At 32.3% G+C, this 20947-nt stretch overlaps 1 protein-coding gene, 1 long non-coding RNA gene and 1 pseudogene across 2 annotated transcripts in view; 1 reads left to right on the top strand and 2 right to left on the bottom strand.

The window, feature by feature from the left end:
- The first annotated feature begins 1330 nt into the window (after nucleotides 1–1330).
- Nucleotides 1331–2922, top strand: LOC120196011 (heat stress transcription factor A-4a-like). Its single transcript, XM_039197921.1, has 2 exons — nucleotides 1331–1682; nucleotides 1772–2922. The coding sequence occupies exons 1-2, from the start codon at nucleotides 1467–1469 to the stop codon at nucleotides 2714–2716; spliced, it is 1161 nt and encodes a 386-aa protein (XP_039053852.1). The 5' UTR covers nucleotides 1331–1466; the 3' UTR covers nucleotides 2717–2922.
- Nucleotides 2923–3199: 277 nt separating this feature from the next.
- On the bottom strand, nucleotides 3200–7956 carry LOC120195979 (annotated as a pseudogene).
- Nucleotides 7957–8038: 82 nt separating this feature from the next.
- The window catches only part of LOC120195980, a 16291-nt gene continuing 3382 nt past the window's right edge, over nucleotides 8039–20947 (bottom strand). Inside the window, exons 2-3 of the long non-coding RNA XR_005523129.1 lie at nucleotides 18122–18126; nucleotides 8039–8152 (exon numbers count right to left, since the gene is read on the bottom strand). This is a non-coding gene — a long non-coding RNA (uncharacterized LOC120195980). The remainder of the gene's footprint in view (nucleotides 8153–18121; nucleotides 18127–20947) is intronic.

Genomic DNA, 20947 nt, shown 5'->3' with positions numbered 1-20947 from the left:
TGCATTTGTTTTATTAACTATCAGAAATATTGTTTTCGAAGTTTTAAACACTTTAATAAAATTTAAATTAAGGTTTAATCTAATCATCAGGGCAGTTATTATATTTTATTACAATTACTTTGTAATATTTAATAAAATTTATGTTATAATTATTCATATATTTTCACTTGAATTATATTATTTTAAAATATATATTTTCAGAAATAGCAAGGTGCAACTAATAATAAATTATGTTTAATTATTAAAAATTAGTTAAGAGACTAATCCAAAAATAAAATAAAATTTAAAATTTCTAGAGGTTTTCTCACCTAAGCACCCATGTCATCAACCAGACATTGAGACAGAATACTATATTTACTTGTCATTATCTATTGAATCAAATTACTCTTCAAGTCAACGCCCGCGTCATTATTATTTTTATTATAAAATTTATATTGTTTTTATATATTCTTAAATGTATTTTTTGCTCAAATTTATCATATCATTATTGATTATGCTATTTATATGCGAGGATGTTAATTCCATCTTAATAGATTTTAACTTAATGATATTATTGAGTTTTTTTATATAGGTTGGATCGGGTTAAATTTTATAAAAAAAATAAGATAAAATGTAATTAATTTTGAGTTCAGGATGAATTTTTTTTTACCAACTCGATATATAAATGTTGAATATTTATTTGAGTGCTGATATATAATTAATTAGGCATAATTAAAGAGATTAAATTTTAAGCTTAACATGTCAAGAGGGATAAAAATCATAAACGAACGTATCAAGTTTTCGATATATTCTACACCGAAAAAGTATACTATAGAATCCTAGAAAATCTCCAACTTTTTCTACTCTACGAGGTTCCAAGAAACCCCGAAATATTCTCGAAGCATAATTTTGAAAAAAAAGAGTATTTTTTTTTAAATTAAAAAAAGGCGTCAAATTTCCCCCAAAATAATTATTTATTTTACCGGTTTCGAATTCTGGGTCATCATCATCTTCATCCTATTCTATGAAAATTCATATTGTTTTCTTATATATATTGTAGTCTCTGCCTCTCTGAGGTAAAACAATAACTCAACTACTGCTTTTGAATCATTTCATCAGTTTTTATATTTCCGTTGTTTTTTTTTTTTTTTGCTTCGAATTTTTCTGGGAAAATCAAGACAGTTACAGTTATGGTTCTAGGATTGCTAGTTTCCGGGTGGTAAAAAGAATCAAAGAGTGCATTTTCTTTCCATTTTTATAGTTTTTTTTTTAGTTTTTGATGTTTGGCTTCGATTTCAATGCAACACAGGTTCCGAAAACAATTGGAGGACTAAAGGGTTTTTGCTTCCATTGAAATTTAGAGGAGATTAGTCTCTTAACGTAGCCGAGTTCGAGTTTCGGGTGTGGATTATTGCGGTTGGTTGATATGTGATTGCTGGGAATTGAGTTTAGGGTGTTTAGGTTTACATATAGAGGAGCTTTTCAGTATGGATGATGCTCCGAGTAGCTCGAGTTCACTCCCTCCTTTCCTTACGAAGACATATGAGATGGTGGACGATCGTTCGACGGATTCTATCGTGTCTTGGAGTGCAAGCAATAGAAGTTTTGTTGTGTGGAATCCGCTGGAATTCGCGAGGGATTTGCTTCCGAGGTTCTTCAAGCACAACAACTTTTCTAGCTTTATCAGACAACTTAATACATATGTGAGCATTGAGCAAATTGTTCATATGCGAACCTTTCCTGTTTGCTTATTGCTGCTTCTTGAATTGAATTTGTTTCCGTATTTCGACAGGGTTTCAGGAAAATTGATCCCGAGCAGTGGGAGTTTGCGAACGAGGATTTTATAAGAGGTCAACCTAATCTTTTGAAGAACATACATAGACGGAAACCGGTTCATAGCCATTCGATGCAGAATCTTCTAGGCCAAGGAGCTTCTCCATTAACAGATTCAGAGAGACAGAGTTTGAGGGATGAGATCGAGAGACTTAAGAACGAAAAGAATTCGCTCGTTCTAGAGTTAAAGAGGCATGAGCAGGAGCGGCAAGGATTCGAGATGCAAATGCGGGTTTTGAGGGAGCGCATGCGAACTATGGAGCGGCGGCAGCATGTAATGGTGTCTTCTGTGGCTCGAGCCTTGCAGAAACCAGGGTTTCCCATCGATCCGACTCCACAATCCGAGGCTAATGACAGAAAGAGAAGGTTTCCGAGCATTGCTTACTTATACAATGAATCGGAGATTGAAGACAATCTGACAGGAAATTCCCTTACAGCAAGAGAAAATCCAGATAGCTCATCATTGTTCGACATGGGGCATCCACTTGAACAGTTAGAGTCGTCCATGGTGTTTTGGGAGAATGCTGTGCACGATTTCGGTCGAATTAACATCCAACTTAGTTCAAGCCTGGATGAATCAACAAGTTGTCTGGAAAGTCCATCTGTAACTTGCATGCAACTTGACATCGATGCTCCAGTAACATCATCTCCGATTGACATGAACTCCGAGCCTGCAACTGCACTTGCCTCTGAGCCTCTTACAACTAACGAACAACCTGCACCAGCTGGGGTTAATGATGTATTCTGGGAACAATTTTTGACCGAACATCCGGGTTCATCCGATACTCGGGATGTTCAGTCCGAAAGAAATGATTCCGATCATGGCAGATTTTGGTGGAACATGAAGAACGTCAATAGCCTTACAGAACAGATGGGGCATCTTACTCCAGCTGAGAGAACCTGACATGCCTCAATGTTTCAGACTAGGTTTAACTCGGACTCGGTTAGATTATAGGAGGCGAGTACGATTTTTTTGTGTTCATGTTCTTATGTGTTGAGCACAAGTATCAGTTGCCCGGATTTCAGATGCATTATAAATAGGTATCATAGATTGATGTGAAAATATATAGTATGGCCATAGTTTTAGGTACTATACTGCTATAGTTATTCTTATGCCTGTTTCATTTTAGGCTTCATTACAGTGATCCTTTTGATTGTTGCCATTTTGCATTTACGAAATAACACCAATATATGAATATGTTATATATCAAAATAACATGAAAAAGTTCACACGAACCCGACACACGATTATGGAAAAGTAAAACGAATCTGACACGATTACAAAGAAAGTAACACGAATCCGGCACACGATTACGAAGAAAGTAACACTAATCTGGCTCTCCTACTAAAAGAGGGTGGATAAGTGCTAACAGCATAACACGATTGATGATTGCATGAACATGATATCTCAATAAAACTATGGCTACAATATCAATTAGTTCCCTGCCTGCATTTTCTCCTTCCGAAGAAGTCGAACATTTATTCGAAAGATGATTTTACGGATCAAATTCGGCTAGTAACTGATGAGAAAAATAGCTAATTACAAATGTAATACTAATTCAGTTAACTCGAGCACTAACTGTTTGAAATCATCCGAAATTTTTCTCGGGTTTTACCTAGGAGATCTAGAAGAAATACAATGTCCGCAAGAGACGAGCTTCAGTAAGGAATGTGGTCTTCGTGTTCCTATCTTCAAGCGGGAGAGCTGTAAAGATAACCGAGCGATGTTAAGACCGTAATACGAAGTTAAGAAGATTGGAAAAATCGATAATTCATATCAACCGTAATAATTTGAACTTAAGAAGATGAGATATAAGATACCTTCCGACGAGTTACTCGAGATGCTTTCAAGCAAAGCAAGCTTCTTGATCTTGGTTCAAGTCTCCTGAAATATAAAGATATGAATTTGCATAGGTTCCTGGATGGAAGGTTGTCAACAATACGAAACAACAATATAGTAGACAATGAATGGCAACAGATATACATACAGGTTCTCTTGTTCGAGCTTTTCGGCAATGGAAACCACTTTGGGCTCCGGCTGCCCATTCAGCTGTGTAGATCCTTCTCCGTGATGAATTACCTGTGCAAGAGGTCTAACAATGCTCTGACTCGGAATTAGTTCCCCGGATTTTTGTCTCTCTGAGGTGGATGCCAATGGTGGTTTCCGATAAGCTGCAGCGTCAGCCACCTTTGATCCTCTTCTATTAGATTTTACCTCATCATCGTGTTCAGTGTCATTGGCTTGTCTCGGGGGAGGTGCTATTTCGACAATTTTGCCCCTTCCTGCTTCAGGAGATCTCGCATGCACTCCAGAATCTCCATCTCCCATAACTCTTTTGTTAGTATGATCGGAACCAGCCTGGTGCATCCTATTTCGAGAATTAGACTCCGGATCCATGACCACCGGAGATGGAACATCCCTGAAAGATGGTAAAACGAGAAGTCCACGGGAGCCAGCTGCGGCGTCTTTGTTCGTTTCACATCTAATTTCAATTGTCAGGGGAGAACCGACAACAGACTCGAATGCCTGTGAAATATGCCCCCTAAATACATCGGCTTTAGATCTGGTCATATGTGAACTGAACATTAGCTGTACAGTTGGGGCTGGAAAAACAGAAACGTCAATCAAAAGGGTCAAGGAGATTCCGATAGTTACCGAGCATAAAGAAAGTACATCATTATTGACCATGTCGAGTAAAATTAGCATACCATTTCGAGTAAAAATAGCATACCATTTCTAAGTTTGGCAGATAAAATGATACCAATACAAAGAAATATTCAAAAAACGATACCATTTCTAGTCTAAATGTATGCTGCATCCGACTTATGATATAATGCAAAAACGAGAATAGTGCGCACTAGGACATACCTACTCCGAAGCTGACCGATATCAGCTTTCCTTCTTTAAACAAAAACTCTTTTAGACGATTAACTTCAATATTCTCGAGCACCTCCAACCAGATTTCTTCGATTCTCTTACGGTTTTTGACTAATTTCTGCCTGCCATTCATGGTATCAGCTTTGGATTCCCCTGGACTTCCTGCATGGAGATTTTCCGACCTAGCATTCATTGACAAGCCTCTAGAGTTATCATGATGCAAAACAAGCTCACCACGTTCGCGGGGAATATCCGTTCCGCCCGCATCACTTTGAGGCAACGGACTATGAAGAGAGCTAGTGTCAGCGGAAGAAATCGGTAATATATTGCTGATTAGGAGCAAGCTGAAGCAAGGCGGCAGTTAACCATGTTAGTTTGTCGTTTGATAGCCTCAACTGTTTTTCCGCTTCAGATAACGTTTTCAAAGCTTGGCGTAGTTTCTCCGTATCTTCTTTCAACACTGGAGCAGATAGACAGTTATTACAGGAGCACGAGAGGAAACAGGTGGTTTAGGCAATTACTTAATATAAATGTAAACATAATAAGAAATTTACTCGTTTAAAACTCACATGGTTGTCGTCGGAAGAACTTCCTTCGATGCCTTTCTTTAGTGAACTCGTAACTGCTACCAAGAATATCGGTTATCACAGTAGCAAGCTGTGACATCAAAGCTAAAGGCTCCACACCAGTTTCCATTATCAGCCTCAAACTCTTAACGGTGTTACTGTGTCTGCAGTTAATGCTAGATCGAGAAGATCCACGAGCTTTTCATCGGAGATAAGCCCAACCTGTGAATCAGATCCGTAAAGTTTAGAGCAGTTATATAAATATCAGCTAATCATCTTAAATGCTTAGCTCACTTTCGTTATTTTGCATCATTATAGCGATATTCGAATTCGGTTACGAAAACATACCAGTTCTTGAACCAACTGAACGGAGATTTTTTGCCCGAACAAACTCAGCTGCTCAAGTGTCATCTCTGCATTCCTTAGTGATCCGTCAGATCGAGATGCGATTAGTTTAAGTGCATCTTTCTCGATTTCAATGTTCTCTCTGGATGCGATCCACTGCAGGGTATAAATGACATCTGCATCCTTCAGTTTCGGGAAAAAGAATTTCTGGCACCTCGATATGATTATATGAGGCAAAATATCAAGATTCGAACAGACAAGAATAAGGACCACACGCCTCGGAGATCGATCAATGACCTTTGATATGGCACTCCAACAATCCGGGGATAAAGTATCACAGTCATCAAATATGAAAACTCGGTACTGTGAAGGCAGTTGGGATATGTTCATATTATCAAGAAGGTCCATGATACTATCGAAGTCAAAGTTACCGACAGGTCCGAATTCCCTTATGTTTCGATTCTTCCCCATGTCAATTGAAATACAAGAATCACAAAAGCCGCAAGGTTTGGGATGTTTAAGTGACTGACAATTCAAAGCTCGAGCAAATATCCAACTACAGGAAGATTTTCCTGTTCCATGAGGTCCATAGAAGGCATATAGCAATCCGACCTTCTGTTTTGTAACGGCATTCGAAAGGGCTTGTGATACCAAATTTTGTCCGACAAGGTCTCTAAAAGTTCTTGGAATGTACTTTTGTGTGATACTTTGGTGCCTACAATGATGGTTCCCAACTAACTTGCTTTGGTCACTGTATCTATCGTCAGAAACAAGGTCGGAATCAACATTGCGCTTCAATAAATTATCGGCAAATATACCTAACTCTCCTGAATAGTTATTCATCCAACGAGCATTGTCTGTGCTGTTCTGAGATCCAGATGCCTCGATTAGAAGAGGCAGTGCCTCTGTGTTGAATTTCGCAGATGAGCTCGATTGATCAGATTCCAAAGGCATTTCCGGAGCATTTCTTCCATGGAAACCTTCACCACGTTTCCGTAATCTACAGTCAGATAAACCACAGGAAAAACTCCTTCCTGCAATGTCAAGGAAAGTTTTACCCCTGTGATGAAATCTCGACCAATTTAAAGGGATCCCACATCCATTTCTGGGTGCCCTCGTTACATTTCGCACATCATATACGTTTTCTTCCTCTTCAGTACCATAATTGGGATGCATCGAACATTTACCGAATGAATTAGAATCCACAGACAACTCATTCCGACCTCCAACCTCTTGAGGAGCAGCACGAGATCTTCTTGCCCTTTGAAACTTGCGTCTGTTCACCCTGTTTAACCCACTTGAATAGCTACGAACAATGACTTCACGTTCCTCACCTGGATGTTTCTCATGCCTTCCACAAACCTGGACATTGGAAGATGCTACATCATCACTATCCAGGGATAGGTCATTCAATTGCTCGGATAAAGTCTTCGTTCGAATCCCTTGTGTTTGCTTCCCCTTTGGGGTTTTACTCCCATCTGGAGACAAGAACTTACCATCTTGCTCCGGTGCAGGCTCATTATTTTCGCCCGAGATAGCAGTCCTAATTCTTCTACTATCTCTATCCCCACTCTTACTGGTACGGTCACTAACACTACCTTCTCCGCCTGGAGCAACTTTAGAAGTCGGAAAATTAGCTAAAACCGATGAACTTGTCGAAAGCCTCCTCCCATTCCTCGGCCTCTCGACACTGACAGACCTTCTCCCCTCCCGAAAACCATCCTTCTTCGAAAGCAAATCAGCAACCGAAGGCGAATGCCAACAAGGAGGACTAGCAGAAGGATCCCTGAGTGACCGGGAGCGTTGAAGAACCATAAGGTCCCTCACGAGAGATCGGTCAGACATTAAAGGGCTAAGCTTATGCATATGGTTCTTCAAGTGAATACTATTAGTCAAATGAATATGATTCCGTAGATGATCACTAATATCACCATCCTCCTCCTCCTTTAGTACTCTATCTCTACTAACAGCTCTAGTCATGATTCAAAAAAAGCATTTATGATTCCGATTTTTCGGAATCGAAATCTCGAAAACATATCGAACTCATTAAATCTAGCAAAACCCAAATCTGTAAATAGTTATGAGTATACAAAACGCACCAAAATCACAAGCATTCCCCCATTAAATTATTCAACAGAAATTAAAACGTGTTCGAAGCTAAACCACACCATACCTGAAGCTCTCACGGATCTTTTTTCAAACAGAAAGCATGCAAAACTTGAAAACAAATAAATTCAAGCTTGAAAAGGAGTTCTTTTGTAACTAACAGTTTCTAACACCAAATGCATGAGATTGAAGGCAAAAAACCCAGAGTTTGAAACATGCAAAGAACGCTAGTTTCAAGTTTTAAATCCCTCAAAATCAAAGCTTTTGATTTATTTTTTTTTGGGGGGGGGTGGTGGGGGGCGAAGGAGCTGAAGGCTAAATCCCTCAAAAGAAGAACTACATTCATATGATAAATCCCAAAAAGTAAAAATGAACCGTTCCCATCATTAAAACACCTTCGTAGATCTCTCTCGTTGTTTGTTTGCCACCTCACTTCACTTGTTTTCTCAATACATTTGCTCTATCTTTTAGAAGAAAATGATAATCGTATAAAAAAAATGAAAGAAATGAAAGGCTGCGAGACAAAATGGTAAGAGGAAGAGATGAAGAATGGTTCAATTTCACTATAGGTTCATGTATTCTTTGGAGTTTTTAAATATAGTCCTTTACTTTTATTTTGGATTAATATACAATTTAGCCTCCAAACTCTAACATTCTTCAAACTTGTACACATAAATATTCAGGAGTCTATTTTATAACTTAATATATCATTTTGTCTGGGTTTAATTTCGAAAGGCTAATGGTGTAAGTAAAATAGTTGATAATAATATCACATGATAATATTATTTATGCCATGTCGAGTTCAACTGTTATGTTTTTATTTATAATTAACATTTTAGATAAACTTGAATAAAATGTTATTTATATAATAATGATGTTATATATCATGTTCGAATAATTATTATTATAATCAACAAGAATAAACTTGGATACATTTTATATAATAGGAGTTAAACCATAATACAACGTGGAGTAAAAAATCACACAAATTAACTATATGTATATGATAAATTTCGAATATAAAAATTTTTGGATAAAATGATAATCTAAAATGATTATTTTTATAAATCTAAATAATGCGAAAGATTATAATCTAATATTGATGATTATATTAAAAAATTATTAAAAGATAGAGAGAAAAAGAGTAAATAACAGTATGTTCCGGACAGGAACTCATAGACGCATATATCTTAAAGACAGGACATTGATTGGTGCCTATAAAAACGGTTTGTTTCAACATGCAATTTCATTTGTATTTTTATATATTAATATATATTTAAAAAAAAATATTTTTGACTTGGTTTTATTTGGTCCCCATTTTCCAGTAGAAGATTTTGATGGTGAAGTGTGTTTTATAAAAGGGGGACCAAAAAGTAACTAATTTGTTGAATTCTTTTTCCTGCATGGTGGTGTGATATGGTTGTAAGAAATGACTTCTTTTCTCTTAATGGAAATAATTAATGTTTCATATCTTATTCGTTTCTTATATATGACAATTTATGCATATGTAACCGCTTAATTATAAGACTTAAATTTTGTCAAAAAATTATAAGGATTAATTGACATTTGAAGGTAACATTTAAATAACGAACACAAACCAAACGATCTCTGGAGTTTTTAGGGATAATAGTCATTCCTATAATCACTGAAGTTACTCGAACAAATTATCTATTATTTTATATGCAAGAAGTGAAATAAAAAATAAAATGATGTCTCAATTGCATAATTTATATAACCACTGTTATTTTACTAGCGTAGCTAAGGATGAAATATTAGGGATAGATATGTAATACCCAAATTCTGGTTAGTGACTCAAATGTAAGTTTTGAAAGTTTAGTTTCTAAAGTATAAATTTTGAAAAGTTTAGGGACCAAAAATATAATTTTAAAAGTTATATATATTTTATCCCGTGAACAGTTTGGACTAAAATGAGAATTTTCGTAGTAATCATATTTTCGGTACGAGATTTGTGTTAAAAACTATAAAGTGTTCAAGTTCGATATAAAAATCGAATAATCGAATCGAGTTGGAATTTCATGAAAATTTGTATGATGATGGATAAGGGTTGGAAATGTTATTTCCATATTTTTAGATTTGAAAAAAATTAGCACATATTGGTGTAATTTTTCAGATTTGGCCGAACAGTGGAATTTTAGTGACTAAAATATAATTTTAAAAAATTATATGGCCAAAGTATAAAGTTAAAGCCAAATCGATTTATCTTTGACCAAGGAATATTTTAATGTAAAATATTGCAATGGAAATTGGTAAATATCAAATTTCATAATGGTATTTTGAGGATTTCTCATTAACTGAATTTTAAATTCAATTAAATTAGTTTAAATGCCATGTGTGTAATAGGAAAATTACTAGAAAAATCAAGACTTCATCTTCCCCATCAGCTTGACGCCGTGAACCCCTACAAGGTGAGAAAAAAATTTCTTTTTCATTTTTTGATCTATTTTAGTAGGATTTTGGATCAAGTTTTGAATCAAATTCTCTATCATTTGGTATAAGAAATTCATGCTAAGCATGCTTGGATGTTGAGATTTGGTGAGTAGGGTTTATGGGTTTTGAAGTTTTAATGAAAGATTGTTATGCTTTAGGTGTTGGAGATTAATTCTAAGGCAAGAATGATGATTAAAATCATGTGTAGATGTTTATATTAAATTAGGTCAATTTAGGGTTTATGGAGAATTGATGGATTTTGATTTAATTGGTTGTTGTGATGATTAAAAATTCATGAATTTGATGTAAGGAAGATGAATTCAAGCTTGAAATTTAAGGAAAAGTTTGTTCCATGTATATAGTGAGGTTCGGCCATAGGGAAGCAATTAGGGGGAAAATGTTGAAAAATTTCATATGGTCTATAAATGATGTTAGAAGAGTTCTATGCGAGTTGGAGATCAATTTGGAAGCTTGAACTAGAAAAATGGTAAGTTTGCAAGTTATGAGAATTGTGAGACTTAAATGTATAAATGTGCAATTTGAGGCACTTAATGTTGATTTTTAGTAAGCATATGCTGGAATTTTAAGTTGGAAAATTATTTGGAACCAAATTACAATTCTATTAAATTGTAATGGTGGAATTCGAAAGGTCTCAAAACTTTTGGGACTTGTTTATGATTTTGCAAAGGTGCTGATATTGTTCTGAACATGAAATTTTAATGTTTGAAATATTATTGATAAGCTGATTTTTTTAGTTTAATTATTGTGTTGGGAGCAAATTACAAGTTTATAAGGTTAGGTGGTTGGAATCGAAAGTTTAAGAAAGTTTAGGTTGAAATTGTAATATTTTGAATGTTGAGGTATTGATTTGAGTATTTTGTTAAAGTTCTGGAAATTTAGTAATTAATGTGCAATGATCATAATGATGAAGGATCATTATGAATTTAATAGAAAATATGGGGTGAATTCTAAAAATAATTCACAATTAGGGGCTTGATTGTGTAATTGACAAAAGATGAAGGGTTAAGAATGAAAATAAAAATTTATGGATTTGAATGAGTATTTTGAAAAGTTTGAAATTATATTAGAGATATAGTTTTGTTTGATATCGATTAAGTATCGAATTTATTTTTATAAACTTTTATAATATTAAAGTTAGCTTATGTTAGTACGATACTAACATGTAGTTCGAATCTTTTGTGTTCTTATGTGATATTGCCATATCACGATAGATCTAGCAATCTGAACGACCCGAAAGGGAAGGACCAAGTATGTGATTAGGAGTATCGTATAAAAGGTTCGGTAGTGAGACAAATATGAGTGCAATTTATTTATTTAATTATTCTGACTGATGAAGACTTGTGATAAGTCAACCTCATATTATTTAAAAAGTATGTTTTATGTGTTATTTATGGATTATTTTCATAATATCTTTTATAAATTTTTATGAATGATTTAGGGTATAAATTACCCAAATTTTGAGTTTTACGAGAGTGAAATAAAAATGATTATGGTTTCTGAAATGTTGGTTATTAAATGATTATGATACGATCTAAAGTCCATTGTATGATGCATTGAAAGTCATTGGTACAATTGGCATGTCATGAGGTAGAGTGATTATGATTATGATTTGGTACATTTGTATATATATTATGTTTAGCACCTTTGATACGAATGATATAATTGCACTTGGAGTGCAAAGTCTGATTCTAATAATAACATTGAAGTGCTAAATGCGCACACTCATCTGACTCGCGTAACTTGCATTATCTTAAACTACTTTGGGCTACGATAATGGAATATGATTTCTGAAACGTGTCTGAATGAAAAGAAATGTTAAATGATTACACTGTCTGTTATTGATTATTATGATTTTTGAGAAAATTATAAGTTGATTCTTTTTAGGTTTTGATGAAAAAATGGCTTGAGCTAATTGGTTTGAATGTTTTAAAATTTTATCTTAATTATTTTGAATATTTTAATGAATTCATGACATTTATGTATATTTTAATCTTGCCTTAAGTTATTACTGCCTCACTAAGTTTTACTTAGTGTGTGATGAATTTCATGCGTAGGTTCAAATAAGGATTAGGACATGCAGTGAGGAGCCTCTTGAACATCTTTTTGGAGATCGTCTATATTATCAATACCAATAAGACATCTATGATGTTACATTTGACTAGTAGTAACATTTATATTTATGTTATTAGTAGTTTATTTGGAATTAAGTTAAATGGTATGTAATAGTAACTAGGACCATTTTATTTTGACCAGACTAGTCATATATGTATTTGTGAATGAATAGTTTAAATAAATATATGATTATATTATAAAATGGTTTTTAAACGAAATGGTGATTAGGCAGTTTTTATATAAGTTAGAAAACAATATCAAACTGCTTAATTTCTGCTTGGAAACAAATCTATTTTTAATGATTAAATATTATTTTATTTTTTATTAAGATTAAGGGGAATAGTTTTAAAGTTGGAATAGGAATGTTTTAAAACGAAACAAAATTTTAAGCATTTATGTTTAGTGAAGGTTTGTAAAGTTGATATGACGTCTTTAACTCATATTTAGATATGCATATATGCTATGGATGTTACAAAATATACCATAGTAAACTAAGAGTGCATTTGGATGGGAGAAAAGGTTTTTCCATAATGTGATACCCATGTTTGGATTGCAAAGATTCCCAATAGGGGGTAATAAGTCATTCTCAATAGTGGCATTTTGGGGGCTTATTATCAGAAATGTTATTCCCCCAATCCCTTAAGTATTAATCTTTTCCCATGAGTTTGAACTAAAATACCCTTAAAACAATATTTTTTCAAAAATATCATTCTCCTAACCGTTGAATAAAAAAATTCTATGAAGGGTATATTGCAAATTTATCCTTAATTTGTTTTAGATTTACAAAGAAGTCCACAATTATAAATTTGTATGAAGTTTTGGGGTTAAAATAAAATTAAACCCTTTCATTAAACCCATTTATCTTTTAAATTTTGTAAAAAATTATATAAACTTTATGAATTTAAATTTTATATAGAAAATATATAAATTAAAAATAATAAAATTATATATTTTCTATGATCTTTTATACAAATATTTTCATTTGAATATTTAAAATTCAACTTGTTGAAAAAAAATGTATAACAAGGGCAATTTGATAAAATATACATTCCATTAATTTTTTATTCATTTAATCAAATATTATAATCTTACATTCCTATTAAATAAACCAAACACAATAATGCAATATTCCTAGTAATGTTTCAGGTAATGTTACATTCCGATAATCTTTATTCTTGGAGACAATAATACATTCTATGAACCAAATGCACCCTAAGTAGGCATGTAAACGAATTGAACGAACACGAACGAGGGTATGTTCATGTTCGTTCATTTAACTTTAACCGAACAAATGAACGAACACAAACATAAACGAACAAAAAATTTCTTGTTCGTGTTCGTTCGTTAAGAAATGTAGCATGTTCGTGTTCGTTCATTTAAATGATAAGCGAACACAAATGAACGAACATAAACGAACGGATGTAAACGAACATAAACGAACACAATAAACGAGCGTAAACGAACACAAATGAACGAACGTAAACAAACACAATAAATAAACATAAATGAATGTAAACAAATATAAATGAAAATATATTTTTTCTTTCCTAACAATTTTAAGATTATATTTTATTTAATTGTTTTGAGATTTCTTTATTTGTATTTAAAATTAATTGAATTTTAAAATATTTATAGGTAACAAATTAAAATTTATTGGGCTTTAATATTTTAAATGAGTCTAGAGAGATTGAGCTAAACATAAATGAACGCACATTAACGAACATAAATGAACGAACATAAACGAACATATTACCGAACGTTCACAAACGTAAATGAACGAACGGGCCCTCTGTTCATGTTCGTTCATTTAATTAAACGAACACAAAATACTGTTCATGTTTGTTCGTTTAATAAATAAACAAACATAAACGAATTTCCCGCCGAATGGATCGCTGAATGTTCGGTTCGTTTACAGGCCTAACATGAGGGTCAAAATTTAATTATTAAGTTATCAATTTAAAATTTGAGGGATTGGGGTCTAATTTGTTTAATTCCAGAATTGGAAGGACCTAAACCATATATAAATCAAAGTAACGTGGTTCAAGTTTAATCTATTTCAATGTTATCAACAACCGAAGAAGTATTTAAATGAAAAGAAATGAAGAGTGAGATTTGATTTACATGATTATGAAATTAACAGGAACCTAAGAAATAATTAGATGATTTCTTGGGGGCATAATTGTATTTATATATGACTTGATGTCCTTTGTAGTAGATGGTAGATTTATTATTGTATACATAATTTAGATATGTTTTTTTAAATATAGATATGGCTTTTTTTTAACTGAACCATAGTTTGACCTGGGAAGAGTATGAGTCGATTGGATTAGGTTTTAACCGACTCAGATTCGACTCGAATATTTACCCCTTCACTCGTCACTCGACCCAACACGAGTTTAAGAAGCTCTACCCAATTAGATTTTTAGGATAGATATTCCACTCGACTCGATTCGACACACATATATATTAGGTAAATTAACGATTTAAATGGAAAAATATAGAGTAGGGGTTTTATTGTAAAAACTTTTAAATATATAAGAGATAATTATATTTTTTCCTTTGATTAAGTTGAATAAAAAAATCATCCTAAACTCAATCTGGATCTTATCCTTAAAAAAACTTAACTTGGTCCAAACTAAAATGTTTAAAACCTATTATATAAAATTAAATCGGATCAAAATTCATTGATTTAAAATCTTATAGGCATCCTTAATTTGATTAGTTGATATAGTAAAACAGTCGTTGCATACCACAGGCAAGGTCAGTCCAATTCCATGTGGATAGTTGCTTTGGATTGTCCAGAAGAGGAATTAAATAAAGCCTAAGAATAGATGGACCACCTAAACAATTTGTTGCCGAATTAATGCTCCACAGAGAGAATAATTTGCAGCATGGTGTGCCATCAGTTTCAAGCTCAGAAAAGATATTAAAAATGAGCGTCTCATTGTTTGGCCTTTAGGGTTTTCTTCGAGCTGTATGGCATACTGTAGGAGAGGGATAGTTGTCCAGAATTTGAATACGAGATTAGATGTGAAATTGTCAATTTAAAGTTTCATAATTACGTGATATCATCGTTTAACTGATTTTTTTCTCTCTATATTAAAATTAATGATTTTGATTTCGTTTGATTCGATATGAAAATATCACATTATAACTCACTAAGTGAAGAGATAAACAGAAAAGATCGATTTTATTCAGCTAAGATTATTTTGTTTGTACGACTATATATATATATATATATATATGCATTTAGAGTTTAAAATACTCATGTATAATCCTGGTATAATTTATCGTCGAACTTTTTTGTTTATATTTTTTCTGGTTTGAAATGTTTTTCGTATATGATAATTGATTTACGCTAAAATCGAATTTAGATTAGCGTTAAACTCGTATTCAAACCCTCAACAATCCTGTTCTCCTTCAGATAGTTATTTGTCGTCGAGCTAATTTTCTTGTGACCAAAACCAAAATTGTCATCTAGATTAGCTAGGTTAGATACCCATATCCAAAGTGCACGTGACAGCATTAAATGCCGCCGTACTAACTGTTTTTTTGGGTGCCAATTATGGCTAAGAGGGTGAGATCTATACCTATCCCACTTTTTTATTTTTATGTGTAGTGTATAGAGAGGACCTTAAGAATTTGGCCAACAGCTACCACTTTGGCCATTTTATTTACTTTTCCTTTTTAAAATTTAGATTAAATAATTTTGAATATGATGTACTACCCGTAGAAGTGTTCAAATCCAATTACTCAGCAATTTTAGGTACCCGAAATATCGGGTACGCGGGACATTCACGTCATAAAAATTTGGGTCATGGCCTATCTCATAAAAGACGGGTGCTGGTAAAATTCGGATACCCATATTTTTGGGTCATGAATATTCGGTTAATATTTATTTTATTTTATTAATTTTTATTAAATTTTTAGAAAATCTATATAAAAACTTATAATTTATAATACATAACATAAACATAAAATTTATAAATTCAAATTATATAATCTAAATTTAAAATTTGAAAATACAAAAAATAAAATAAAATTATGAATTACAACTAAATTTAAAATAATTTAAGATTAGAAAAATAATTTAAATGTTAAGGTGAAATAATCAAATTTTTTAGAGATTTAGATTGTTAGGGTAAAATAATTTTGAAATTAAAAATAAAAATTTTAATTTAAAATAAAAATAGTAATAAAATAAAAAATATAATTGGATTAGCGGGTCGGTGGGTACTGGTTAAGGTTAATATTGTTACCCAACCCGACCCAAAAACCTGCCAAAAATAATGGACCAGGTACCCGAACTGAAAAATTGGGTATTTACCTCTAAAATACCCAGCAATTTTTCCCGGTCGACGGGTTGAATAGTTCGAGTCAAGCATTTTTGAAGACCCCTAACTACATATATGATGAGTTCGAAATCAGAGAAGTCATAATTTTTGAATAAATTATATATTTAATCATTTAATTATTTTTATAATATTACTTTAATCATTCAATTATTTTTCTAAAATTATATTTTAATTTTATTTTGGTCACCCACTATTTAAAAAATAACTATAATACTTATTATCACATAAGTTAAATTTGAAATTATATTTTTTTGAGTTTTTTTTATCAAAATTATATTTTTGATTGAACTGGTTGAATTATTAATTTTAATTCAATCAATTGTGTATTTTGATATTGATTAGAGGTTAAAATTATGTCATTAATTTATTATCTTTGTTTTCAGTTTTAGTATTAGTCAAGAATAAATATACTTGGTTAATGGTGCCCAAATCTTTGACGACCTTTATCATCCACTTTAACATGATTATCACCATATGCAGACTGACCTTGTTGAGGACTTAGATTCCTCACCTTTTTTCTATTTTTTATTAACTTAAAAATAAAATAAAAACTAAGAAACATTTGTTTCATTGGGAACTGTTTCTTATTTTATACTTCTTAGCAGAGACGATTAGTTGTTCAATCACATGCCAATGCACTACTTTGTAGCCAATTTGCAGTGACCAAGTTTAACTGAGTTCCCACCAACCACAACACCTTAAGGGACTCGTTATTATCTTTTAAAGTCTCAAGGTCAAGCACATATCAGGAGTATAAACGTTTATTATCAAAAAATTAAGAATATTTGAACAATTATTACCTTGTATTTACTCCAATTGTATAAAAAAAGTTTAACCGAGTTCAAAACGAAAAAAGACGAGTTGCGATCATAATGAATAGTCGGATGATCATTTTATAACTTTAATAGTCAAGAGACTCAACAAAGTAACATCATATATTCAAGGGGTTACTTGTAACTTTTAATACTAAGATAACTCAACAAAATAAAGTCTTATAATCAAAGGACCATTTATGTAATTTACCCTGACATCTATTACCTTCATTTTTGAAGTACGAGAAAATTATACATATAATCACTCTGTTATAAAAAAAATCACTTTGGTTACCGAAAAATTAAGAACAAATTATCAAAGTTTGTTTTTATTTTTATTTTTATTTTCATTTTGATCACCTTTATTTAATTCCATTAGTGTGAAGATACATATCACCTCTTAATTGGTTAAAAAAGCGTTTGAAGGGTTGGAGTTAGAGATTTGCATTTGACCTTAACATAACAGGTTATGATTTGACTCGACTCTATGGGTCATATTTTTCTATTGCTGTGAAAATTTAGATTCATGCTATGCTTTTTTCTTTTCTTTTTTGATAAATGAGATTGGGTTCGGGATAAAAATACTTGATCTGACTTAAGAATAATAATATAATTTTCCTTTATATATTTAGAGTTAATTTCTCTAATACCTTTCTTCTTATATACTCCATCTATCTCATTAAATATGTTCATTGTCGACCTTTTTTTAGTCAATTTTTTTTTACTTTGACACATTTAGTGGGACGGAGGGAATATAATTTTTCAACTAGGTTCATCATTTACCTAATAAAAATGATAATTATATATATCAAGTCAAATCAAGTGCGGATATGAGTTTTACCCTAAAAATAGGTCGATGAGAGCTTCTTTAAACTCGACTCGGGTCGAATGATAGATGGATGGGTGTTATAGGTGAGAAAGGAGCCACCGATAGCCACAAGTGAAGAATGGGTGATGACCAGAATGTGTGAAGAAGTGACGATCGACAACTGTGTGTTTGTTCAAACCAACAAACTTAAGAGGAAAAGGAAGATTTTTTTTATTAATCGAGATGATTAAAAGCAAGATGATTAAAAGATAATATATTTTTCGAAAGACTCTAAATCATTTGACAATAAACAATCCAACACCGTTACAAACAATATACACTCGAGACCTATATGGATAATAACCAATTACAAAATTGTAATCAAAATTACAATCAACTCGTATAAGCACAATTGCAATTGTTGGGTTTGTATAACCCATAACCATAACCGACTATTAACAAACCTAACAGAATAACCAACAAGTCCAACCGACACTTAATATCTAACTGAACTAATATATAAAGACTCAAAAACTAATCACCTTTGACCCTCTAACATCAACCTAAGCATCCTATCACAAAAGAATGGCCCTCCTCTTCTTACCCTTAAACTTTATTGTTTTCTCTCGTTTGTAGGGGAGGTTCAATGAATTATTTAATTTTTCCATTCATTGTCGGTCACAGAATATCTTCTGGACATTTTCAGTCTATTTGAAGCCTCTTGCTATTCTTTCCTGGTGGAAATGTTGATATTTTAAATATGTATTCTTTTTTAGGGTATGCCAAATTTTCATTCATGAACAATTAGTAGAACAAATGTTATGTTTCTGCCTCAAAATATTTCTGTAATATACTTGCCATCATTTATATGTGATATTTCCTTATAATATTGCATTTGGATTTTTTTGATAATTAGATTTAAGTTCTGTAATAAACATTTTAATATATTTTTAAAAAAAATTGTACGAAACTCGAATATGAATACTTAAAGTCCAAAGTCTCAACGTCTGCTATCAGTGTAGAACCATATTGACATTATTACTTATTATTTACAATTGATATTTTAATAGAAGGCTTTTTTTAGGGAAAAATTAGTTAGTCGTGTTGAACAAATTAATTAAGGAATAGGTTAATAAAACAAATAGTAATAATCATAAAATTATTCTTAGAGAGCAATAACATTGTAAAAAAGATTATCGTATGACGATTCATGTTTGAGCAATTGATTTTGAAAATCATTGTTGGTTGTCGTTAATTTTATCAAAATTATAATTATTATCTTAATTTTAAAATTAAAATTACTATATTCTTAAGAATTAAAATCAAAGAAAAATAATAATAATCATTAAGATGTTAGGATAAATTTTACATAAATAATGTTCATTTAGACATTATTTTTGTAATTTATATTTTTTTCTTTCATTTTAATTTTTTAAATAAACAAAGTTAATAATTGTTTACAATTTTTGTAAAATCACTAATAATTATCAACGCTTTCAAAATTTGCGATGTTCTCATTTAGTCTCCAGAAGCATTTTTGACTTTTCCGTGAAAAATACAAATAGACTCAACGTTGTTCTGTTTTCATTTCACGCTCGATAGCTGGCATTTGGCCTTTTTTCCACATCAAACTTGCGTGATCTGTTGGTAGTGGTTGGCAGAATTTGTGGGTGCAAATCTGAGTTTACTATGTAACTATGCTACTGATCCATTTTCAATAGATGATGATCTTAAAGTGAGTGCTATTATTAGTTGCGATGGTACTTGGAATTGACAGCTCCATCAGTGTTTTCACATATTCAGAATATCCATCTCCTTCTTCAAGTACTGGTCACGATCTCCTTTACTGGAAGGAAGTTATGATGTGTCCCTTCTCCGTTCTAGTGTATTTACTGTCGTCGATAAAATGAAGTGGGCAGATAAAAGCATCAAATGGAATCCCATTTAGAAAATGTGTCGGAACGTATTCGCGGCTTTCTTTGACTTGCACTTCAGGATAAATTGCTTATAAATCAGGTCCGTTGTACTAGGCGTATCGTGTCTGATCCAAATTGTCCGACATGCAATCATCCGTCCGAAACTCTTCTCCACATTGTTAGAGATTGCCCCACAGCTCGAAAACAGTGGAAAGCTTTGGTTTATCTTCTTTTGACAATTCGCTTGAGTCTTGGCTTCTTTCAAACTTGAACTCTCGTGCAACATATTCTAAAACAGATGAGCCATGACGTGTGACCTTTATTGTTGGAAATTCAATATTAGCCTATATGTTCACACCTAAATTAATTTGATGTCATTGCTTACATCAATTTAGTTTTGATGTCATTGCTTACATCAATTTAGTTAGGTGAAAATTAAGTATTTTTCTCATGTTTTAATTTCAATGGTTTTAGATTATTTAGTGTTTATTTTAATGAGTGGTTTAGATTGTTTCTTGTAACCTATAAATACCCTACTTGTATTTGAGTTTTATCATCCAACAATCAAAGCTTAATTATAAGCATTTGAAAGCTTTCTTAAGAGTTCTTCCCTTTTGCAATTTTGTGAGATTATTCTAAAGAGAGTTTTTTTTTGATCAATTAGAGTTTTTACTCTATTTTGATTCAACAATTGGTATCCGAGCCACGTTTTTTAAGATCTCTTGAAATTCTGAGTATGCTCTGTGGCTGCAGTTTTTAACTGATCTT

The sequence above is a fragment of the Hibiscus syriacus genome, unplaced genomic scaffold (assembly GCF_006381635.1).
Source record: "Hibiscus syriacus cultivar Baekdansim isolate YM2019G1 unplaced genomic scaffold, ASM638163v2 tig00117022_pilon, whole genome shotgun sequence".
Taxonomy (NCBI): domain Eukaryota; kingdom Viridiplantae; phylum Streptophyta; class Magnoliopsida; order Malvales; family Malvaceae; genus Hibiscus; species Hibiscus syriacus.
This window is presented reverse-complemented; position numbering and strand designations above follow the sequence as displayed.

Coding starts and splice junctions, on each gene's coding strand:
- LOC120196011 (XM_039197921.1), top strand. CDS start 1,467: ATGGATGATGCTCCGAGTAGCTCGAGTTCACTCCCTCCTTTCCTTACG. Junction 1,683..1,771: donor TCAGACAACTTAATACATAT/GTGAGCATTGAG, acceptor GTATTTCGACAG/GGTTTCAGGAAAATTGATCC.